The following is a 21,832-nucleotide window of genomic DNA, read 5'->3' on the forward strand; positions in this document are numbered from 1 at the left end:
ACTTCGCACATTTTCTTGGTATTTATTACTTTAACAGAACGTTTCCTTAGAGTTCAAACATAGTTACATTTCATTTCAATTTTGGTAATGTTCTAGGAACGTTCTCCAACTGGTTTGACATTGGGAATGTTCTGAAATAGTTCAGAGAACGTTAAGAAACAACGTTTTTCTGTGGGAATTTCAGTACTTCAGCATAATGTTTCCTACAGGTTCCTTATGGTTCTTTTTAAAGTAATGTTCTCAAATTGTTCCAAGATCGTTAAGAAACAATGTTCTTCTGTGTTGAATTTCAGTACTTCAGCATAACATTTCCTCATGGTTCTATTTCAAGTCATGTTCTTAAATTATTCAGAGAATGATAAGACTTCCCATAAGAAAACTTTAGTAATGTTCAGAGAAAGTTCTAAGAATGTTATTTAAAAACATATACATTCCGTTCTCAGTATCAACAAAACTCCCTCTATCCTGTGTTCAGGTGTTGGCCGCACCCAGTAATTGGCCACACCTGATTTTAATGAGCGCTTGTTTCCTTTGAGAAGGGGTCTGTTTAAATACAATAAAAGGAACACCTTTGTATGGGGAAAAAAACTTAGTTCACCGCACCACCAGGATGGAGCTAGCATGCTAATTCCATGGCTAGTGAACAAAATATTATAGGATTGAATCTCACTGATGCTGTGTTACAATAAAAAATATGTTTTTCCATGAATAATGCCTATCTGTGATAGGAGTTCAAAAAAAGTTAACCCAAAATAAGATAGAATTGGTATTAAAAACACTTGAAACATTCAGTGTAAGTTTTAAGGAAGTTATTCAAAAACCTCCAAATAACATATCATTTCTTTTCTCAGAGCGTTAATAAAACCTCAGAGGAAAACATTCAGGGTACCATAGTTAAACATTCTCAGAACCTCAATGCAACCTAAAAAATGTACGTTCCCAGAACAGGTATAATTTTCACTTCCATTCTCAGAACGTTTAAAAACATTCAGTTTTACCAGTCGGGAAGCGTATGGCTTCGTTCCCAGAACCAATGGGAAACCAAAAACGTACATTCCCACAACTTCCAAGGAAGTAAATGTGCTAGATGGGTATGCTTTCAGAAGAGTGAAATGAATACCCACAAACAATACTTCACAATCATGCTTTATTCTGGTTGATTTCATAAAAAATAATCAAATAAAAGGTTAACCTGTTTTAACAGCACTCACACAAGCAGTACATTATTGTCCTCTTCTCCAGACTAGATGTATTCCACTTTCTCCATCATAGGTAATGAAACTATACTCTCTCTTTACATTTCTGTCACTTCACCTTAATTAAATATAATTTATTGGTTTTTAACTTCAAACAAAAACTTCATTGATTGTCAACACAAATTCTAGCTTAGCACCAGTACAATAAAACTGTACTTTTGCTTGTTAAAATACTGTTTGCAATAAGGGAAAAACGAAAATCTCGGGAAGGATAAAGGAATCCTTAATTGTACATTTCAAATGAAGCACCAACCATACAAATAATTTTTTTCAAATATATTAATGACCATTAAATTAAGCACAAACAGTGTAAATAAAACACACGCGCCACAAAGCACGTTGGAGTCCGTCTGTAGCGCAATGAGGAGGACGGAGGAGTGATGAGCAAGGAGCAGTAAAAGGATACCTATCCAATCCCTCCCATGAGTCAGTCTTATGCAGCAAAGTGAAGGTTAACCAGAGGACCCTGGACTCCACAGATACCATGTGGCACTTCCTCTCAGTTACTGAAAGTTGTCCACATGTTCTAGATCAGTTCTAGATCACTATGGTTCTATGGTTCTGTTAGCTGGGAAGATGTGTGTGTCCGTGGTCTGTTCTCTGTGGGTCTCCCAGGTTAACGGAGGGACCATCTGGCCCCAGGGCCTTCCTGCCACTGTTAGCTGGCCTGGCCTGGCTGTAAGCCTCTTAGCTGCACGCAAGAGTTCACCAAGATAAAAGCCTTGGATTATCTCCCACCCCAAAATATTCGCTTTCCCTCAGGAACAAACTGAACAAAACCACATACCAAAAAAATCCTAAAACATAATCCATCCCTTGCCACACAAATACATGACAACCAAATGTGTTCACCCTGGTGGCAAGATATACATATATTAACATAAACATATAGAATCAGAAAAAAGGGGGTTTCTGATTTTTTTTCTTGGATTCTGAAATATACCTACAGATTGGAACCTGAAAGCTGCCCTCCAGCACTGAGCACCCATCCACGAGGTGGCGCTGTCGTGGCCCCCATTTCACCTCAACGTGGAGGTCCCAGGTCATTAGTGAGGTGTGTTCTTCCCAGTGGCGTAGCCAGAGCTTGGCCACAACCACCGTTACGACGGCGCCTCCAGACATGGTTTACTTTGATCTGCTGCTCGCGGGGAGGTTAGGTTGAGACACTGGGGATGTGTAGAGGAACAGTTTGGATGTGTGAGGGGCTGAGAGCGAGAGGAGGGTGGGCTACCGGCTGCAGGGAGTGGCTGTATCCGTCCTGTCCCCTTCCTCCTCCCCCTCGTCCTCCTGTAGGATGTGAATGGAGGAACCCAGCAGTCCCTGTAGCTCCAGTACACAGCGTACCAGCTCCACCAGCCCCGCCCCCTCCCTGTCCTCCTCCTCCTCCACTTCCTCTCCCTGAGGCTGTGCAGAGGCTGTGCTCACCTGGCTGACCGACACCTGCCTCCACAGCTCTGTCCGAGCCAGGCTCACCACCTCCAAGTGCGGGTACCGCGCCCGGAATATCCGGGACGACATCTTCAGCCGCTTCAAAACATCCGTCAACAGGAACCAATTGCAAAAGCTGTCAGGGACAAACATAAGGTTTGTATTACAACTAGCTGAGCCTATCCAACAATCTGAAGAGTGGTTGCAAGGATTTCAAAAGGTGCTTCTGGGTTTAAAATGACAAGCAGAAACAAAAGCACTAGAATATGGGTGGAAAAGCTGGGACTATGTATTTGAATGATTGTGTTGACAGGTGATTTTCTGCTTTGGTGTTGACTCATTGACAGGTGATTTTCTGCTTTGGTGTTGACTCATTGACAGGTGATTTTCTGCTTTGGTGTTGACTCATTGACAGGTGATTTTCTGCTTTGGTGTTGACTCACCCCTGGGTTAACGACACTTGGACATGGAAGCAGGTTAAGAGGGGCTCTGAAGAAAATTCAAACAGGAGACAGTCCCCATCGGAGTCTCTCTCCTTACTCCCCTCTCTCTCCTCCTCCCGCTGCGAGAGCAGGAAGTCCCAGCATGCCTCCTGGCCAGTCTCTGAAAAAAACATTTTGTGACGTGAGCTCAGGATGGCCGGGAGAACTCGCTTCACCTTCGTTCTAAGTACTAAGAGCCTCTTGTTTGACCATGTGCTTAAGGCTCCCCTAGTGGACTGTTCTGTTCCTAACAACCACACTATGCATTCTAATCATGACATATACCCTATGCATTCTAATCAAGTCATAACACAGATAACAGTGGATGCAGAGGTCAATGGTGAGGAAAAGAAACGAATCAAGCGAAGGTTTCTTACCAAACACAGAGCTGCTGTAGAATTCCCATGGCAGGCTGGGGTCCTGGTCACTTCTCCCCTCCAGGTCTGTGAAGTATTCTGAAACAAAGAACATTCAGGGTCAGATTAAAAAAGGCCACAAAACACTACCCTGTGACGTTCTGAACAGGACAGACTCCTGAGTGAGCTCCAGAGCGGCGCAGCGGTCTAAGGCACTGCATCTCAGTGGTAGGGGCATCGCTACAGACCCTGGTTCAATTCCAGGCTGTATCACAACCGGCCGTAATTGGGAGTCCCATAGGTCGGCACACAATTGGCCCAGCGTTGTCCAGGTTTGGCCGGTGTAGGCCGTCATTCTAAATAAGAATTTGTTCTTAACCGACTTTCCTAGTTAAATAAAGGTAAAATAAAAATATAATAGTCTGTTTTCTGGTGTAAATCTGGAAACGTCAAACAGCATCAGGCACTGATATGAATGACAATAAGATCAACAAAATGAGTAATCCTCCAATGCTAGTGATCTGTGACAATGTTGTGTGATGTCTGTCACAGGGGTCAAAGGTTAAGGAGATGACAGGTTAGAGTACCTTTGAGGAAGGTCTTCATGCTGGGGCTCTGGGCCAGTTTGACCACTGTCTGCCCAGAGTAGGTGGCCAGGGTGGGGTCTGCCCCGTGGTTCAGCAGCATCCACACCACAGGTAGATTATCACTGGCTACTGCGTCATGGATGGGCCTGACAAAATACAATAGCACAAATGTGTTACTTTTCACTTCTTCAACTAACATACATTTCAACGGATCTCATATAAGCCAAGCTTGAATGTTATATTTTATGCAACAGATATAGCCCAGAAAGTGATTTATTGCAGGCATAACCCTTCAGCTCAGGAGTGTATGGCAAACAATATCCTCATTAAGTCTGTTCAGTAGTGCTTAGAAGCTCACCGTGTTCCGTCCTGGGCGCTGCAGTTGACGTCGGCGCCATACTTCAGCAGCACCTGGACGATATGGCTCCAGCCTCGAGAGCAGGCCTCGTGGAGAGCTGTGTAACCTGCGTTGTCACGCCGATTGACCTCCCGCACATCCTTCTCCAGACAATAGTGCACCACATCCTAAAGAAAATAGAACACTTGAACTTGTCTTTTCCTACTAGCCATGACTTTGCTGATAACTCCTTTATTGAGGTAACCTTTAGCTACTTAGGTATTTTAAGATGAATGCATTAACTATAAGTCACTCTGGCTAAGAGGGTCTGCTAAATGACTCAAATGTACATGTAATGTACATTTATGTTTGATAAACTGAATTCTGTTTGGGGTTAGGGTCTGGTATGAGGTGTAGGGCCCATCACACCTGAGTAATGGCAGGGGGAAAGTGCAGTAGAGCAGTACCTGGTAGCCCAATCGGGCGGCTCTTTGTAGCAGAGTTTCCCCGGCGTTCTTGTTGACAATGAGCCGGCGAACCTCTGGAGGAACAGGTCTGCTAGGAGGAGACTCTGGTGCCCCTCCTCTTCCTTTCTTACTGGCTGGAGGGGAGGTCGGGCCCTTAGGGGTGGCCGGGAGGCCTGCTGGTTTCTTAGCGTTGGGGCTGTCATCATCAGTTGCCACAGAGGTAGGGCGCTTGCCCAAGCTGGAACGCTTGGTCTTGAGCTGCATAAAAAAAAAACAGGGTAATGAGAAAGTCGTGTGTGACAGAGTGTGACAGCAAGGACGAACGGCCTCACATTCTGCGCTGGAGGAAATCAGCTGCCAGAGCACAAAATACGTAGTACAGATTTGTGCCACAAGGGGGCACCACGAGCCAAGCTTTTAGGCTCATCACGGCACACAGTATCTCACAACAAGGATTTGTTTGACAGGAAACAGAAACTCCAGATCTATGGCCTCTGCGCTGGATGCTGCTAAACTTCCTACCTTCTTGGGCTCGTCTGTGTCACTCAAGTGCTTGCTCTTGAACTTCCTCTTCCCAGAGGGCTTGTCGCTGGGCTCTGGGCAGGCCTCTCTCTCCGGGCGCCGCACCGACCCTGAGCGGGTGAACGAGGGCCTCCTGTGACCAGGCTCTGGGCTGGCGCCACGACAGGTCAGAGTGGCACTGAGGCGTGGGTACATGCCAGTCCTCAAATCTAGCACAACACAGAAAAGATTTACTCAACGTTTATAAGCAGTATGTTGGGTGTTGGTAAATGTTGGTGTGGTCTCATGCTGGTGAGGATGACCAGCTGTGTACAGACAGGCTCATATAAAGCCACAATATTTGTTTGGGCAGACTTCTTGTATACTCTTCACACTTGGTAGTGGATGGCAGCTAGAGGCACAAACAATGAGGCTAGCCCCTTCACAGTAAACATGCCTTCCATCTCTGCTGAAGTGTGCCATCCAAAATAAAGAGTGCATTAATGGCACATACATGGATGATTTCACATAATAAACTACAAATAGAGGGAAGCTACTGTATTCAAAATCAGTTATACTGTTTACAGTTATATCCAGTCACTCAACTCTACCCAACTTTGCATTGTGTAAGGCCCACTGTGTAAGGTCCACATCCAAACAAACCTTCAACTGCACTGTCTATTTTATTTTTCATTTCCAGGTGAACCGTACCTGATCGAGTACCCTGTCTGGTGAGGACAGATCTTTCCTCCCCCTCTCCGTCTCCATCCTTGTCTTTCTCTGTGATATACTCCCCATTCTGATACTTCCTGTTCCGGCAGCGGTTCCGTTTCTTGCGTTTCGGGGTGTCTCCCTCAGTGCTGGGGAAGGGCCTGGCCTTGCACTGTTCAGCCTTCTTAGGCAGGGGGTTGGTGCGCGGTCTGCCCCTGGGCCGGCGGGGTGGCGGGTATGTAGGGGGAGGAGGAGTTGAGGGAGGTGGAGGAGAGGGAGTAGCGAAGCCCCAGTCGTCCAGCCGAGCCTCATCAGCCCTCCGCCGGCCCCTCCTCAGCCTGGGGGTGGAGCTCTCGGAGAACGCTGGCTCCTTACTGGGTCTGCCAGGGCTGCTGAGGGAGACTGGGGTCTCAGATCTCTGGGGACTGAGGAGAGGACTGCTCACGCTACCTGTGGAACCCACATCAAAAACAGACTCACTCACAGCGCTCTAAAACAAAGTGGACAAGAGGAATCGTGACGAAGGACTTTGGCTGAGGTGTAGTAGGTGAAGTTCGATTCTAGACTGTCACAAGAGACAGACCTACCTGGTTTGTTGTAAGCAGCCTGCTTGTTATCAGTCGGGCTGCTCGTCTCCTTGCGAGTGTTCTCCCCCTCATCCCTGTGTGGGGATGGTTCCACCCGCGACAGACTGTGCTCCAGTACAGGTACACATGGTTTCTTCCGTGGCAACACACAGGGGACAAAGTGAGTGCACTAAATAGACCATTCAGGTAATCGATCATTAAGCTTGGATGGTGATGGAGAGCATACGGAGAAACAACTGGACTGTATAAACACTGAATTGCCTTTTTGTATTTCAAATCAGTATACTTGAATCATAATGCAATAACACAGGTAGGTATGTTTTGACAGGCGGTTGATATTTCACAGATTTTTTAAAATGATGTTAGAAATGCGGATGAGTCAAGTGTGTGAATGTAGTGGTTTTTCTTTCTTTGTTCAGCCAACAAAAGACAATCATGCCATTGAAAACAACACATAATCAAAGCAACTCATCTAAATGGAATTCTAAATAGGGCAACAGCAGAATAGCAACTTACCTTTTTGGGACTTGTTTCTTTCTTAACTGGAATGGCTTCCTGGTCGTGCTTTTTCTTCACTGGCGCCGCAGACTTCTCCTTTGCCAGCTTCCTTGGACTAGGGGGCTTCTTCTGTTTGCTGATGGCAGCTTTCGCTTTGGTGGGAGACTCCTCTTTAATTCCATTGGTCTTCTCCACCTCGGCTACCCCTGCACACTGCCCAGTGAGGATGGATAGGGCAATCCCCTCCAATTTAGCATGGGGAGCGAGACCAGCAGGGGCCATATTCTCCTCCTTCACCGTTCCTCCCTCCAACTCCTGGGCCAATTTGCTGTCCATCCTGTTTCTGTTAGCTGAACCACCGCTTCTAAAGGCATGGGTGTGGCTGGTGCTGTTTGCAGAGACCTGTATCTCTTTGCCACCTGCCTGCTCCCCCAGTTTAATATGTTTCTCAGTACTCTTTTCTTTGGACTCCGAGACACTCGTTTTCTCAAGTTTGTTCATAACTTGTGTGGAATCCTCTTGAAAGGAAAGTGTCTTGTTGGTCTCCACAGATCTGATAGGTGGGCATCCAAAAGCAGCAGTCTGATGTAACAATATGTCCTGGCCCGCAGTGTGGGAGCTCACCACTTCAGGCTTTCTGGATGCCACAGGTGCTAGATGGCAGTATCCCTCGCTAGTCAATGCAGTGGTCTCTAGAGATTTCTGCTTCACTATGGACTCAAGGTTGGACAGGGGGGACTTGGTTCTGTCCCACTTTTCGGCTTCCATTCTGGACGGGCTTTGATGGGTACCCTGAAATTTGGGACCATCTGAACCTGTGCCCCCCTTGACCTTGGGAGTCCCTTGAATGACCTTTCTCTGAACAGAAGCACCTTGGTGAGGAAGAAGTGCTGGTCGCTGCCATAACGGCTTGAGGACAGTGAGGGAGTATGGGATTGCTGCTTTGACACTTCCAGATTTCTGATGAGAGTGTGAGTTGGCAGAGCCGGGCAGAGCTGTGGCGAAAGCCCCCTTAGAAGGACAGTTTTGTGTTACAGCTGGGCTGGTACTGTTAGGGTGCTTGATTCCATATACGTGCTGGTTGCCCTTAGTCATGAATGATGCCTTCTTTCCCCTTGAGGCAAGGTGTTCCCCTTGGTCAATGATAGAGATAGTCTCCTGTCTAGCGAAAGTCTGGAACTCGTCCTCAAAGGACCCCTTCCCATCTTTGCTACGCAGGGTGGAAGCAAGTATGGGGCTGGCCACACCTACATAGGTTCCTGGGAGGTTATTAATGGGGGCTTGAGAGGAACCTTTGACCCAGGATGAGTTGGGTTCCAAACCCTGATGAGTTAGGGGCCTACTAGCATGCTTTAGAGCCCCATTTCGCTGGGTGTTGGGTAGGATGGGGTATGGCGCGGCAGAGCCATACGTGGCAGTATGGGGCCTCTTTGGGTGGAGGGCAACTTTCTGACGTGCTTTGTTATGGAGATGCACTGTGGTGGCAACCGTTTTTGGACGCTTCGACTTGGCGGACAGGTCGAGGGGCACATCTCTTGCTTCAGTCGGGCATGCAACTGCATGGTCATCAGCAGCAGATGGAGCTTTCAGTTTTAGAAAGCCTACGGATGTCTTGTCTGCACTGCGGTGCGTAAGGTCTTTCTCCACATAGTTCAGCAGCCTGCCCTGAGTGGTGATGCTGGCCAGTGTCGGGCCACAGCAGATGGCAGCGGAGGGAGACAACGTGAAGCGGGTTGGTGCGGCAGAGCCTAATGCTGGGTGCTGTATTGGGAGTGCAATAGTGGGAGAGGCCACGACTGAGGCGATAGTGGATTTATGCTCCCTCCCAGCTTTGGAGCTCTTGCTACTGGATGTCGAGTTACATTTGAGTTTGGGTGTTGAGTTGGGTGTTTTCTTTTGAGGTGCTGGACATTGACCCACTGAGAAGTGATATGGATAAGTCTGCAGCAGTGGCGCAACACCAGCAGCTGCGCTTAGTGGTTGACTCCCCTTCTGAAACTGGCTGGCTGTGGCTTCTCTCAATGCTGCGATCTGACCCAATGCGGGAGGAAGAATGATTTTGCAGAGTGGAGATGAGAAGTTAGTGGAGGGAAGAAAAGTAACAGGCTGGCCTGGTTTAAACAGTGTTGAGCGTTGAAACCCAGCGGGAAGACTAATCACTGACTGGGTCTGAACATGTGGTTTCTTATTGGACGTCACACCACTGTGGCTTGGGTTAACTGGGTCCTCAGAGCTGTTCTTCATACCACACGGCCAATGATGTGTGGGAAAGACCCTAGGACCATCAGCCTTGGATTTGGGGACCTCTGACCTCTTGTTTTCTCTCTTGTCAGAGATAATGAGGGGAGGGCCTGACGTTGGAGCATTGTTGTGTTCTTGAGGGGGAGGGTCCATTGGGCAATGGGTGAAGTTGCTAGGGTCTGAACAGACGTTGGCTGGCATTTTACAGTCTGTTTCTGTGCTGGTCTTGTTTTGCTGACTGAGGGGCACATCTCCTCTGAGCTCAGGGGGCAGCGTCTGAGGGGGATTTCCCACCATGCTAGCAGATGCTTTAATCGGAGCACTGATCTCTCTGCTCACTGTGCCTTCATCCCCTACATTCATTGGAGTGGGATCCACCTAGATAACAAGAAAGGTACATAAAGACCATGTTCACTACTCATGTAAATATCTCCCAGGTAAAGCACCATTGCATCATCTGTGAAGCTGACAGTTCACTCAGTCAGTGTTCAGGCACAAAAATTACCTGCATATGTGTTTCATTAACACAACATTCCTTAGGTGTAGTTGACCTCAGGTCTGCAGCATTGGGGTCTTCCTCTGTATAAGACGCTATGCTGTTGAACAAACAGATAGAAGACTTAGTATGATCTGTGATGATCTGATTGTTCTTTTCTTTAACATGAAACAAAGTTGTGACTGCATTGACCTTTTTTGATCTTGTAAAACGTTCTGAAAAAGACAGGTTGTTCTAAAAGAGACAATTGCACATATATTGCATTTTTATTTTCTATTTTTACCAGCCGGCTACCACCCGGTACTCCACCCTGCACCTTAGAGACTGCTGTCCTATGTAAATAGTCATCGAACACGGGTCACTTTTTAATCATGTTTACGTACTGTTTTACCCACTATATATGTATATACTGTAGTTTAGGCTCATTCTATAGAACTACTGCTGAACTCACCTTTCCTATTCATATACCGTCTATACACCATTACACTACATGTTAACGTTTTTAAATGTATATAAATTGTAAAGTATTTTGTCTGTAATCTCTTTCTCGCTATGTCGGACCGCAATAAGACTAGTTGTCGCCATTGGTGTCGGCTCATGGAGATCCTAATAAATCAAATCAAAATTATATACGCACATACATACATACATACAGTTGAAGTCAGAGGTTTACATACACCTTAGCCAAATACATTTAAACTCAGCTTTTCACAATTTCTGACATTTAATCCTAGTAAAAATTACCTGTCTTAGGTCAGTTAGGATCAACACTTTATTTTAAAAATGTGAAATGTCAGAATAATAGTAGAGAGAATTATTTATTTCAGCTTTTATTTATTTCATCACATTCCCAGTGGGTCAGAAGTTTCTGTCATACACTCAATTAGTATTTGGTAGCATTGCCTTAACATTGTTTAAATTTGGGTCAAACGTTTCAGGTAGCCTTCCACAAGTTTCCCACAATAATTTGGGTGAATTTTGACCCATTCCTCCTGACAGAGCTGGTGTAACTGTGTCAGGTTTGTAGGCCTCCTTGCTCACACACGGTTTTTCAGTTCTGCCCACAAATTTTCTATAGGATTGAAGTCAGGGCTTTGTGATGGCCTCTCTAATACCTTGACTTTGTTGTCCTTAATTAAGCCATTTTGCCACAACTTTGGAAGTATGCTTGGGACATTGTCAATTCGGACGACACATTTTAGCTTTAACTTCCTGACTGATGTCTTGAGATGTTGCTTCAATATATCCACATATTTTTCCTCCCTCATGATGCCATCTATTTTGTGAAGTGCACCAGTCCTTCCTGCAGCAAGGCATCCCCACAACATGATGATGCCACCCCCGTGCTTGATAGATGGGATGGTGTTCTTCGGCTTGCAAGTCTCCCCCTTTGTCCACCAAACATAACGATGGTCATTATGGCCAAACAGTTCTATTTTTGTTTCATCAGACCAGAGGACATTTCTCCAAAAGGTACGATCTTTGTCCCCATGTGCAGTTGCAAACCGTAGTTTTTTTTGGCGGTTTTGGAGCAGTGGCTTCTCCCAAGGATGAACCAGACTTGTGGAGGTCTACAATTGTTTTTCTGAAGTCTTGGCTGATTTCTTTTGATTTTCCTATGATGTCAAGCAAAGAGGCACTGAGTTTGAAGGTAAGCCTTGAAATACATCCACAGGTAAACATCCAATTGACTCAAATGATATCAATTAGCCTATCAGAAGCTTCTAAAGCCATGACATAATTTTCTGGAATTTTCCAAGCTGTTTAAAGTCACAGTTAACTTAGTGTATGTAAACTTCTGACCCTTTGGAATTGTGATACAGTGGATTATAAGGGAAATAATCTGTCTGTAAACAATTGTTGGAAAAACTACTTGTGTCATGCACAAAGTATGTCCTAACCGACTTGCCAAAACTATAGTTTGTTAACAATACATTTGTGGAATGGTTGAAAAATGAGTTTTAATGACTCCAACCTAAGTTTATGTAAACTTCCGACTTCAACTGTATATACATACATACATACATACATACATACATACATACATACATACATACATACATACATACATACATACATACATACATACATACATACATACATACATACATACATACATACATACATACATACAGTATCAGTCAAAAGTTTGGACACACCTACTCATTCAAGGGTTTTTCTTTATTTTTTAAACTATTTTCTAACTTGTAGAATAGTGAAGACATCATCAAAACTATGAAATAACACATATGGAATCATGTAGTAACCAAAAAAGTGTTAAACAAATCAAAATATATTTTAGATTCTTCAAAGTAGCCACCCTTTGCCTTGATGACAGCTTTGCACTCTTGGCATTCTCTCAACCAGCTTCATGAGGTAGTCACATAGAATGCATTTCAATGAACAGGTTTGCCTTGTTAAAAGTTAATTTGTGGAATTTTTGAGCCAATTTGTGGAAGTTTGAGCCAATAAGTTGTGTTGTGACAAGACAGGGTTGGTACACAGAAGATAGCCCTATTTGGTAAAAGACCAAGTCCATATTATGGCAAGACCTGCTCAAATAAGCAAAGAGAATAGACAGGCCGTCATTACTTTAAGACATGAAGGTCAGTCAATCTGGAAAATGTCAAGAACTTTTTCCCCAAGTGTAGTCATAAAAACCATCAAGCGTTATGACGAATGCCTGAATCTCATGAGGACCCCCACAGGAAAGGAAGACCCAGAGTTACCTCTGCTGCAGAGGACAAGTTCATTAGAGTTACCAGCCTCAGAAATCGGCAATTGCAGCCCAAATAAATGCTTCACTGAGTTCAAGTAAAAGACATAACAACATCAACTGTTCAGAGGGGACTTCGTGAATCAGGCCTTCATGGTTGAATAGTTGCAAAGAAACCACTACTAGAAGAAGAGACTTGTTTGGGTCAAAGAAACACAAGCCATATGGACATTAGACCAGTGGAAATCTGTCCTTTGGTCTGATGAGTCCAAATTTGAGTTTTTGTTCCATCCGCCGAATCTTTGTGAGACGCAGAGTAGATGAACGGATGATCTCCACATGTGTGGTTCCCACCGTGAAGCATGGAGGTGTGATGGTGCTTTGCTGGTGACACAGTCAGTGAGTTATTTAGAATTCAAGGCACACTTAACCAGCATGGCTACCACAGCATTCTGCAGTGATACGCCATCCCATCTTAGTGAGACTATCATTTGTTTTTCAACAGGACAATGACCCAAAACACACCTCCAGGCTGTGTAAGGCCTATTTGAGTGCTGCATCAAATGACCTGGCCTCCACAATCACCCAACCTCAACCCAAATGAGATGGTTTTGGATGAGTTGGACAGCAGAGGGAAGGAAAAGCAGCCAACAAGTGCTCAGCATATGTGCAAACTCCTTCAAGATTGTTGGAAAAGCATTCCAGGTGACTACCTCATGAAGCTGGTTAAGAGAATGCCAAGAGTGTGCAAAGCTGTCATCAAGGCAAAGGGTGGCTACTTTGAAGAATCTCAAATATAACAAATATTTAGATTTGTTTAACACTTCTTTTGTTACTACATGATTCCATATGTGTTATTTCATATTTTTGATGCCTTCACTAATATTCTACAATGTAGAAAATAGTAAAAATAAAGAAAAACCCTGGAATGAGTAGGTGTGTCCAAACTTTTGACTGGTACTGGACATACACTACATGACCAAATGTTTGTGGACACCTGCTCGTCAAACATCTCATTCCAAAATCATGGGCATTAATATGGAGTTGGTCCCGCCCATGATGTTGGGCAATTAGGCCTGGCTCGCAGTCGGCGTTCCAATTAATCCCAAAGGTGTTTGATGGGGTTGAGGTCAGGGCTCTGTGGAGGCCAGTCAAGTTAATCCACACCGATCTCAACAAACCATTTCTGTATGGACCTTGCTTTGGGCATGGGGGCATTGTCATGCTAAAACAGGAAAAGGCCTTCCCCAAACTGTTGCCACAAAGTTGGATGCCCAGAATTGTCTAGAATATCATTGTATGCTGTAGCGTTAATATTTCCCTTGATTGGAACTAAAGGGCCTGGCCTGAACCATGAAAAACAGCCCCAGATCATTATTCCTCCTCCACCATACTTTACAGTTGGCACTATGCATTAGGGCAGGAAGCGTTCTCCAGGCATCCGCCAAATCCAGATTCTTCCGTCAGACTGCCAGATGGTAAAGCGTGATTCATCACTCACTGCATCAGAGTCCAATGGAGACAAGCTTTACACCACTCCAGCCGATGCTTGGCATTACGTATGGTAATCTTAGGCTTACGTGCGGTATTGCGTATGGTGACCTTAGACTTATGTGTGGCTGCCCGGCCATGGAAACCCATTTCATGAAGCTCCAGACGAACAGTTATTGTGCTAACGTTGCTTCCAGAGGCAGTTTGGTACTCTGTAGTGAGTGTTGCAACCGAGGACAAATGATTTTTACGCGTTACGCTCTTCATCACTCTGCAGTCCCGTTCTGTGAGCTTGTGTGGCCCACCACTTCGTGGCTGAGCCATTGTTGCTCCTAGACGTTTCCACTTCACAATAACAGCACTTAGTTGACCAGGGGCAGCTCCAGCAGGGCAGATATTTTACGAACTGACTTGTTGGAAAGGAGGCATCCTATGAAGGTGCCATGTTGAAAGTCAATGAGCTCTTCAGTAAGACCATTCTACTGACAATGTTTGTCTATGGAGATTGCATGGCTGTGTGCTCAATTTTATACACCCGTCAACAGCGGGTGTGGCTGAAATAGCCCAATCCACTAATTTGAAGGGGTGTCCACATACAAATATATATACACTATATATACAAATGTATTCCGGACTCTGTGTGTATTGTTAGGTATACTGCACTGTTGGAGCTAGAAACATAAGTATTTGGTTACACCTGCGATATCTACTAAATATGTGTTCGCAACCAATAACATTTGATTTTTCATCACAGTGTCATTGGCTCAATACACCGAAACTGGTCAAATGCCTCATTCTTAGGTCATGAGTCTTGCCATAGAAGAGGTTAGCAAAATATCAGTTACCTTATCTTGTTAGGGAACAAATTAGCCAGCCCTTTGCTAATGCTACTATACATTCCTAACAGTAGCATTAACTCATGTTAAGTTGGCACATTTAGGATAGACATCACTGTTTAGTGATTTTTTGTGCTTTTTATTGAGAAATTGTTCAATAGTTTTCTGTGTGAAAGAGAAGCTTGATGAGGTGAGATGCCACACTGTCCTCAGTCACAAAATCCAAGAAGGTAAATTGATTGTTTAAGTTAAGAAAATTGACATTACTTTATATTATTTTATATGTTATATTCATTATTATCAAGAAACATCCAATATTGGTACAAGGCATATTTGCCAATAACTTTCACTTACTCCATATGTATACTTTGTCATTTAACTATGGGTAGGCAGGCCTATTTGCATGGACATAAAGATACTAACATAGGAGTTGATGCTTTGCCCTCTTCACCAAGGGAAATTGTCACATAATTGCTTGATACTTGGAAACCATATTTTATGATCTCTCTCACAGTTCTCCTTTACTGTTGCACGGATGGACTTGGTCAGTGCTGACCAAGCCATGCACGCTGCAGCAGAGTGGACTGGCTGAGACCATGGAGAGAAGTAGAAACATGGTAGGCAGGTGGGGGAAGGGGTAATGGTTTCCTCACCACCCTTCATGATACATCATTTTGAAATCCCTCTCTACCCAACTCATTCATGCGGCCTTAACCCTCAGCTCATTTCCAGCTCATGTTAGAGATCAATCTGAGGGGCAAGGAGAACCTGGGGATGATGCCATATAATGTAATACACATTCTTAATCTTAACTACAGATACTCTATTACTCAAGAATTCATTCTAAAGTTGGTCTCAAAGCACCGGGAAGCCTCAACATACACATCTAGCTTCTGTTTCCCTTTGCCTTGAGCCCTTGACCATGATGCCCACATTCCAAAGTAAAGAGAACAATTAGCAGTGACATCTAAGCAGACAGGCTAAGACACTGTAGGTATCACATGCATTATTCCTAAAGAATGGCAACTTCATGAATATATCTGACCGAAAGCAACATTTTAAAAGCTTTCAGACAACCTACTACACACGTCAACACACCCAATGAGGAAAAGTGAGGCAGCCACCCCACCCTACAAATAAATGTGATGACTATAAATGGGTCCGGTATAACTATCCACCAGCAAATATCAGAGGAATGTATCGGGTGTTGAAATCAGTGTAGTTGGCGAAACATACCCGTACCGGAAAACGTGAGTGACATCCCAGGTAGGCGACATATCTCCGCTGAAATCGTTTAACATGGGCTGAATATAGTTGCAAGCGTCTATAACTGAAAATGAGAGGCTTTTGCATTCATAATCGCGTAACCTCATGTTGCTACTTGCTTATATTGCTAGTTTGTCTTTGTGCTGCAGATACGCCGTCTCCTCCACTGAGTAGCCCATTGGAATGCTAGGACGTATTTTAGAACATATATTTTGGGTTTAATTTCTCATGCTGTCAGTCTGCACACCATGCTGGTAAAACAAAGTCACAGCTGTCCCAACTATAATGAGGTGGCTATCCCATAGAGTCTTTCGGCTACGTCTAAATAAGAATAAAATAATCTCCCTCTGACTCGAGATGACTTGATCTCCCTCTGACTCGAGACGACTTGTCCGCCTGGTCAACTGACTGCGCAGCCTGGAGCACACATGCACAAAAGAGACGCATCCGAGTGTCAAATCTATGCATTTGAAAATGCAGAAAATACAGTCGACGAGCGGGGTCGTTTTAATATACTATTTCAACTAATTGAGAAATGTGTTTAATCTCTATAAAACCAACATATTCATGCTAAAACTCCGGGTATCCCACTCGCCCAAAGAGCTGGCGAGCTGTAGTATGATAATCGGCAAGGACGACACTATTGCCTCTCAGGTGATCAGCCTGTCAAAGACAGACTACACATGATCAAAATGGAACCAAATTCACCCTTGATTTTTGAAGCGAGAATGATGCGATAGCACCCAGCACAATAGCCTACAATGCAAGCATTTCCAATATCTAGAACGAAACGACTGACACGAGAATATCCTTTGCCCTATCAAATACTTACATCGTCCATCCGCACTTGCATGATACATACATTATGTGCCTAACGACTGTCACATAATGAAGCCAACATCAATCAACAGCCAAATATCGCGGAATAAACATTCCAAACTCCAATGACTATATTATTTAATCATTCCATAGACCACGAGGTACAGTCCATGACGTATTTTACTGATAAATAACATGACTGAAGAAACGATATAACGTTGGACTGTATTGCATAGACTAATATTGATTGTATGAGGAATATATTACACTTTAACTATTTCCTAAGCTAATTTTCTTATGAAAAGTCTTTCAGAACTAACGGAGGGTAGGGCAACAATTTACACGTAACTTGTAGTTGGCTACTGTAACGTGCACCATACACAATAAGGAAAACAAAATGTAACTCATGTTCAAAATACCACGAACAATTTTCAGATCTTTGCGCAGCAAAGTCTCCGCAAAGCCAGTATTGGTCTGCATTACACAGTGCTAAGCATGTTTAGACAGCCTACTGTATTTATCTCCGGCCGTGCGACACAAAATGTTGATTTGACTCTTTCATCAGCCCTTACCGAACCGCTTCTGTGTTCAAAGACATGCAAGAGTCCGACCCGAACCGAGTCTTCTCGTCCCTGATACTGAATAATTCGAAAGGTAATTAGCAAGCAAGATAACGATGTCAAATGGCACAAACAATTACAAACCCGTTCGTCCAGGGTATAAATTAACAGTATATATCACGGCTCCAGCGAGAATCAAGTCTTCCGTTCTTGTCGGTTGCTGTTCACTAATCTCGACGGTTTTCGGTTCTGAAAGTCGGGGGGGGGGGGTGTTCGTCAAGACAGTCCGTACAGTATCTCGGTCTACGGTCTGGTGGGAGAGAGGGGCAAGAAGGTGGACTGATAGTCTGGGACTTGTAGTGTTTGGCTCTCCACGCCCAAACGATACATAGCACGCAGTGGGAGGAGTAAGGACTGCAGGTACCAGCATGCAACGCAGTACACCAGCCGCTCAAGGGGAAAGGGGGATCGCAACGGTGCGCTAAACTGAAAAAGCTTACCGAATTAACAAAGTGAAAATGGACATTTTCATCATAAAGACACCGAGTTATATTGAATGAATGCACGAATAACAATAATATATAATCCAATAAATGGAAGTACCCCTACGGATGATGGTTGTATTTATGGACTAAAGCAGGCCAACAAAAAAGAGTGAGAGGTATTAGTTCTAGAGCAGCGAATTAACACGAGGGACCAAGATCTTGGCTGGTCTGTGAAGAGAAAATACTCAAATTTCACTGTGTAGTTATGTTATGGAGTCTAGATCTGGGCGATATAGACAACAATCCAAATCGCAATAAATTGCCTCAATAGATGCAATAACGATAAATAGAAAGATAAGTGTATAACATTAATGTGCACCTCCTTTAAAAATAAATAATTATCCTTTAAACCACAATTACTATTTTGATGGTTTTAGCCATCAATTACTTGTCCCATTAACAATCACCCATATTAGCAAACCTATTTAATTCTAACTTCACATTTCTCTAGTATAGGCTACATGTTGTAATGAATGATATCAGCAAAATGCCTGCGAAAGGTGTTCGGTATTGGTCTGTATCGATCATTTTCGGTTTATCTTCCCAGCTCTAATTGTGTACCCATCATTATCATATGAAATTACAGTAGGATTTATGGGTTTGATGTATGGCCAATAGGCATAGCCTTGCTGGTTGTGGCAGAAATGTATTTGGACAGACTTTCCTAAACAGTATGAAACATGACATTTTCACAAAAATAATTAAGATTGATATGACCACATTATATTCTCACCCCTTGAGGTCAAGTTATACATACCCTGCTTACACTACTTGACAGTACACATTGCCCCAATGGCTCTCTTTCACCCTGTCTCCTGAGTGGCACAGCGGTCTAAGGCACTGCATCTCAGTGCAAGAGGGGTCACAGTCCCTGGTTTGAATCCAGGCTGTATCACATCTGGCTGTGATTGGGAGTCCCATAGGGCGGCGCGCAATTGGCCCAGTGTTGTCCAGGTTTGGCCGGGGTAGGCAGTCATTGTAAATAAGAATTTGTTCTTAACTGACTTGCCTAGTTAAATAAAGTTTACACACTCTTGACAACCTGGCCTCCAATCAACGTGTACCTCAAACATCTTAACACTGACCTCCATCACTGCTCTGAATTCAACCCCGTTTGCCCTATTCCAGACATCTTCAATTTCAATCCCCTCCCCAATCACAATTTACTGATATTCAGAAATGCATCATTTCCCTTGTCTGACGACTCAAACTGAATTATTCTGCTGCTCTATGTTCGCTACATACTCAAGTCTGAGACTGCCATCGTTGAAGTCGTTTGTGGTGACAATAAAATAACAAGGCTATATACAAGGAGTACCGGGACCAAGTCAGTGTACTGGGGTACGAGGTAGTTGGGGTGATTGATTGAGGTAATACAGTATGTACATGTTGGTTTGGTGATTGATTGATTGAAGTACTATGTACATGTAGGTAGGGGTAAAAAGCAGAAAGTCTGAGTAGCCATTGGTTTAACTGTTCAGCAGTCTTATGGCTTTGCGATAGAAGCTTTTCAGGAGCTTTTTGGTCCCAGACTTGGGGCTCCGGTACCGCTTGCCGTGCGGTATATTTGACAACATTTAGGGCCTTCCCTGGACACCGCCTGGTATAGAGGTCCTGGATGACTGGGAAAACGGACCCAGTGATGCAATAGGCTGTACGCAGGACCCTCTGTCGCGCCTTGCGGTCGGATACCGAGTAGTTGCCATAGCAAGCGGTGATGCAGCCAGTCAAGATGTTTTCAATTGTGCATCTGTATAACTTTTTGAGGATCTGAGGGCCCATGCCAAATCTTTTCAGCCTCCTGAGGGGGAAGAGGCGTTGTCGTGCCCTCTGTGTTTGGACCCTGATAGGTCCTTAGTGATGTGGACACAGAGGAACTTGAAGCTCTCGACTGTCTCCACTACAGCCCCGTCGATGTGAATGGGAGCGTGCTAGGCCCTCCATGTGTTTTTGCCTACTCTCCCCACCTGGGGGTGACCCATCAGAAAGTCCATTATCCAACTGCAGAGCGAGGTGTTTAATCCCAGGGTCCTTAGCTTAGTAATGAGCTTGGAGAGGACAATGGTGTTGAACGCTGAGCTGTAGCGAATGAACAGCATTCTTACGTAGATTTGTACCTTTGTCCAGATGGGAAAAGGCAGTGTGGAGTGCAATAGAGATTGAGTCATCTGTGGATCTGTTGGGGCGGTATGCAAATTGGAGTGGGTCCAGGGTGTCTGGGATAAAGGTGTTGATGTGAGCCATGACCATCCTTTCAAAGCATTTTATGGCTACAGATTCAATTGCTACGGGGCGATAGTCATTTAGACAGGTTACCTCGGCGCTCTTGGGCACATCGACTATGGTGGTCTGCTACGAAAAATATAAATGAAAACTCTCTTGGTAAATAATGTGGTCTACTGTTTATAATGAGAGGTATTCTAACTCAGGCAAGCAGAACCTCGAGACTTTAAATTAGAGATTGCCCACCAACTGTTGTTGACAACACCCCCCCCCCCTCACCTTACCAGACGCAGCTGTTCTGATCTGCCGATGTACAGAAAAAAACAGCTAGATTTATGTTTTCCATGTCCTTGTGAAACATAGGGTATTACAGTTATTCAGATCCCTTTGATATGATAGTCTTGAACGGAGCTCATCCTGTTTATTTTCCAGTGATTGCACGTTCACCAATAGAATGGAGGGTAAGGGTGACTTATCCATTCACCGTCACATTCTTGTTAGGTATCCCACAAGCTGGCCCCTATAGCGGCCCCTCCTCCTCAGAGTGACAGGAATTTGGGCCTGGTCTGGGATGAGCATCATGTCCTTTACCTCTGATTCAATGAAATTGCATTCCTCATCCAAAACTAATCACTGTTTTGATGTCCAGAAGCTATTTTCGATCATATGAAACATTAAGATCAGCACAAAAAAAACACACAAAATAGCACGATTGGTCAGGAGCCCGTAAAATGATGGCCATCCCCTCCGGCGCCATTCTGTAGTTCAAAGACAATGACACATTTTCAAAATGCCGCTTTATCCATGTGTGTTCTGGCTCTAGCCCAACCCATCGGTTTCTGGGACCAATCAGAACGGTTAGAATGTGTTTCTAGAAATTGTTGGGGAGGTACTGAGATCCAGACTCATTGCGGGGAAGAAACTATTGTTTGTGGGCGTGGAGTAGCGTTTGGCCAAAGCAAGGAGTTTGGGTAGCCAGGCAACCATTTCCCCACCTCACACTAGAGCAAGACCGATACAGATTGTTTTGTGCAGATGCCAGTAACGATTTTTGGGGGTCAAGGAGGTCGATGACCGTTATTTTAGGCCAATATTCAATATCAATAAATGTGAATTTTTAAAATTTAAATCAAACAATACATTTGACTTTGGTAAAAACAATCTAATTACATTACAACATACTGGTATTTATTTGAATGGTAGATCTATTGATAAACTGTGTAAATTAAGATGGCCTAGGTCTATTCACAATACAGGTGAAAGCATATTCATTAGAAGTGTGTGCATGCATTGAGTTATTGAGCTTGTTTTGGCTGATCAGTGGAGTCTATTGTGCGAGATGATTAACAATCTGTTGGAGCTAGGAACACAAGTATTTCGCTACACCCGCAATAACATCTGTTAAATTATACCTTCCATTTGGGACTGA

General features: G+C 44.2%; 1 protein-coding gene across 2 annotated transcripts in view; it reads right to left on the reverse strand.

Moving 5' to 3' along the window:
- Positions 1-1,128: 1,128 nt before the first annotated feature.
- Positions 1,129-21,832, reverse strand: part of bcorl1 (BCL6 corepressor-like 1) — a 42,612-nt gene continuing 21,908 nt past the window's right edge. The window contains exons 1-12 of one of the 2 annotated variants that reach the window (XM_020452603.2): positions 17,648-17,933; positions 9,957-10,047; positions 7,229-9,829; positions 6,713-6,845; positions 6,126-6,575; positions 5,436-5,644; positions 4,914-5,171; positions 4,468-4,634; positions 4,110-4,255; positions 3,544-3,621; positions 3,128-3,287; positions 1,129-2,820 (exon numbers count right to left, since the gene is read on the reverse strand). In XM_020452603.2, the coding sequence (XP_020308192.1) occupies positions 2,484-2,820; positions 3,128-3,287; positions 3,544-3,621; positions 4,110-4,255; positions 4,468-4,634; positions 4,914-5,171; positions 5,436-5,644; positions 6,126-6,575; positions 6,713-6,845; positions 7,229-9,829; positions 9,957-10,047; positions 17,648-17,673 (4,656 nt within the window). In that variant the 5' untranslated portion in view covers positions 17,674-17,933 and the 3' untranslated portion in view covers positions 1,129-2,483. Of the gene's footprint in view, positions 2,821-3,127; positions 3,288-3,543; positions 3,622-4,109; positions 4,256-4,467; positions 4,635-4,913; positions 5,172-5,435; positions 5,645-6,125; positions 6,576-6,712; positions 6,846-7,228; positions 9,830-9,956; positions 10,048-17,647; positions 17,934-21,832 lie in introns of those variants that run through there. The other variant, XM_020452604.2, reaches the window with a different exon arrangement.

The sequence above is a fragment of the Oncorhynchus kisutch genome, linkage group LG19, assembly GCF_002021735.2.
Source record: "Oncorhynchus kisutch isolate 150728-3 linkage group LG19, Okis_V2, whole genome shotgun sequence".
Classification (NCBI taxonomy): domain Eukaryota; kingdom Metazoa; phylum Chordata; class Actinopteri; order Salmoniformes; family Salmonidae; genus Oncorhynchus; species Oncorhynchus kisutch.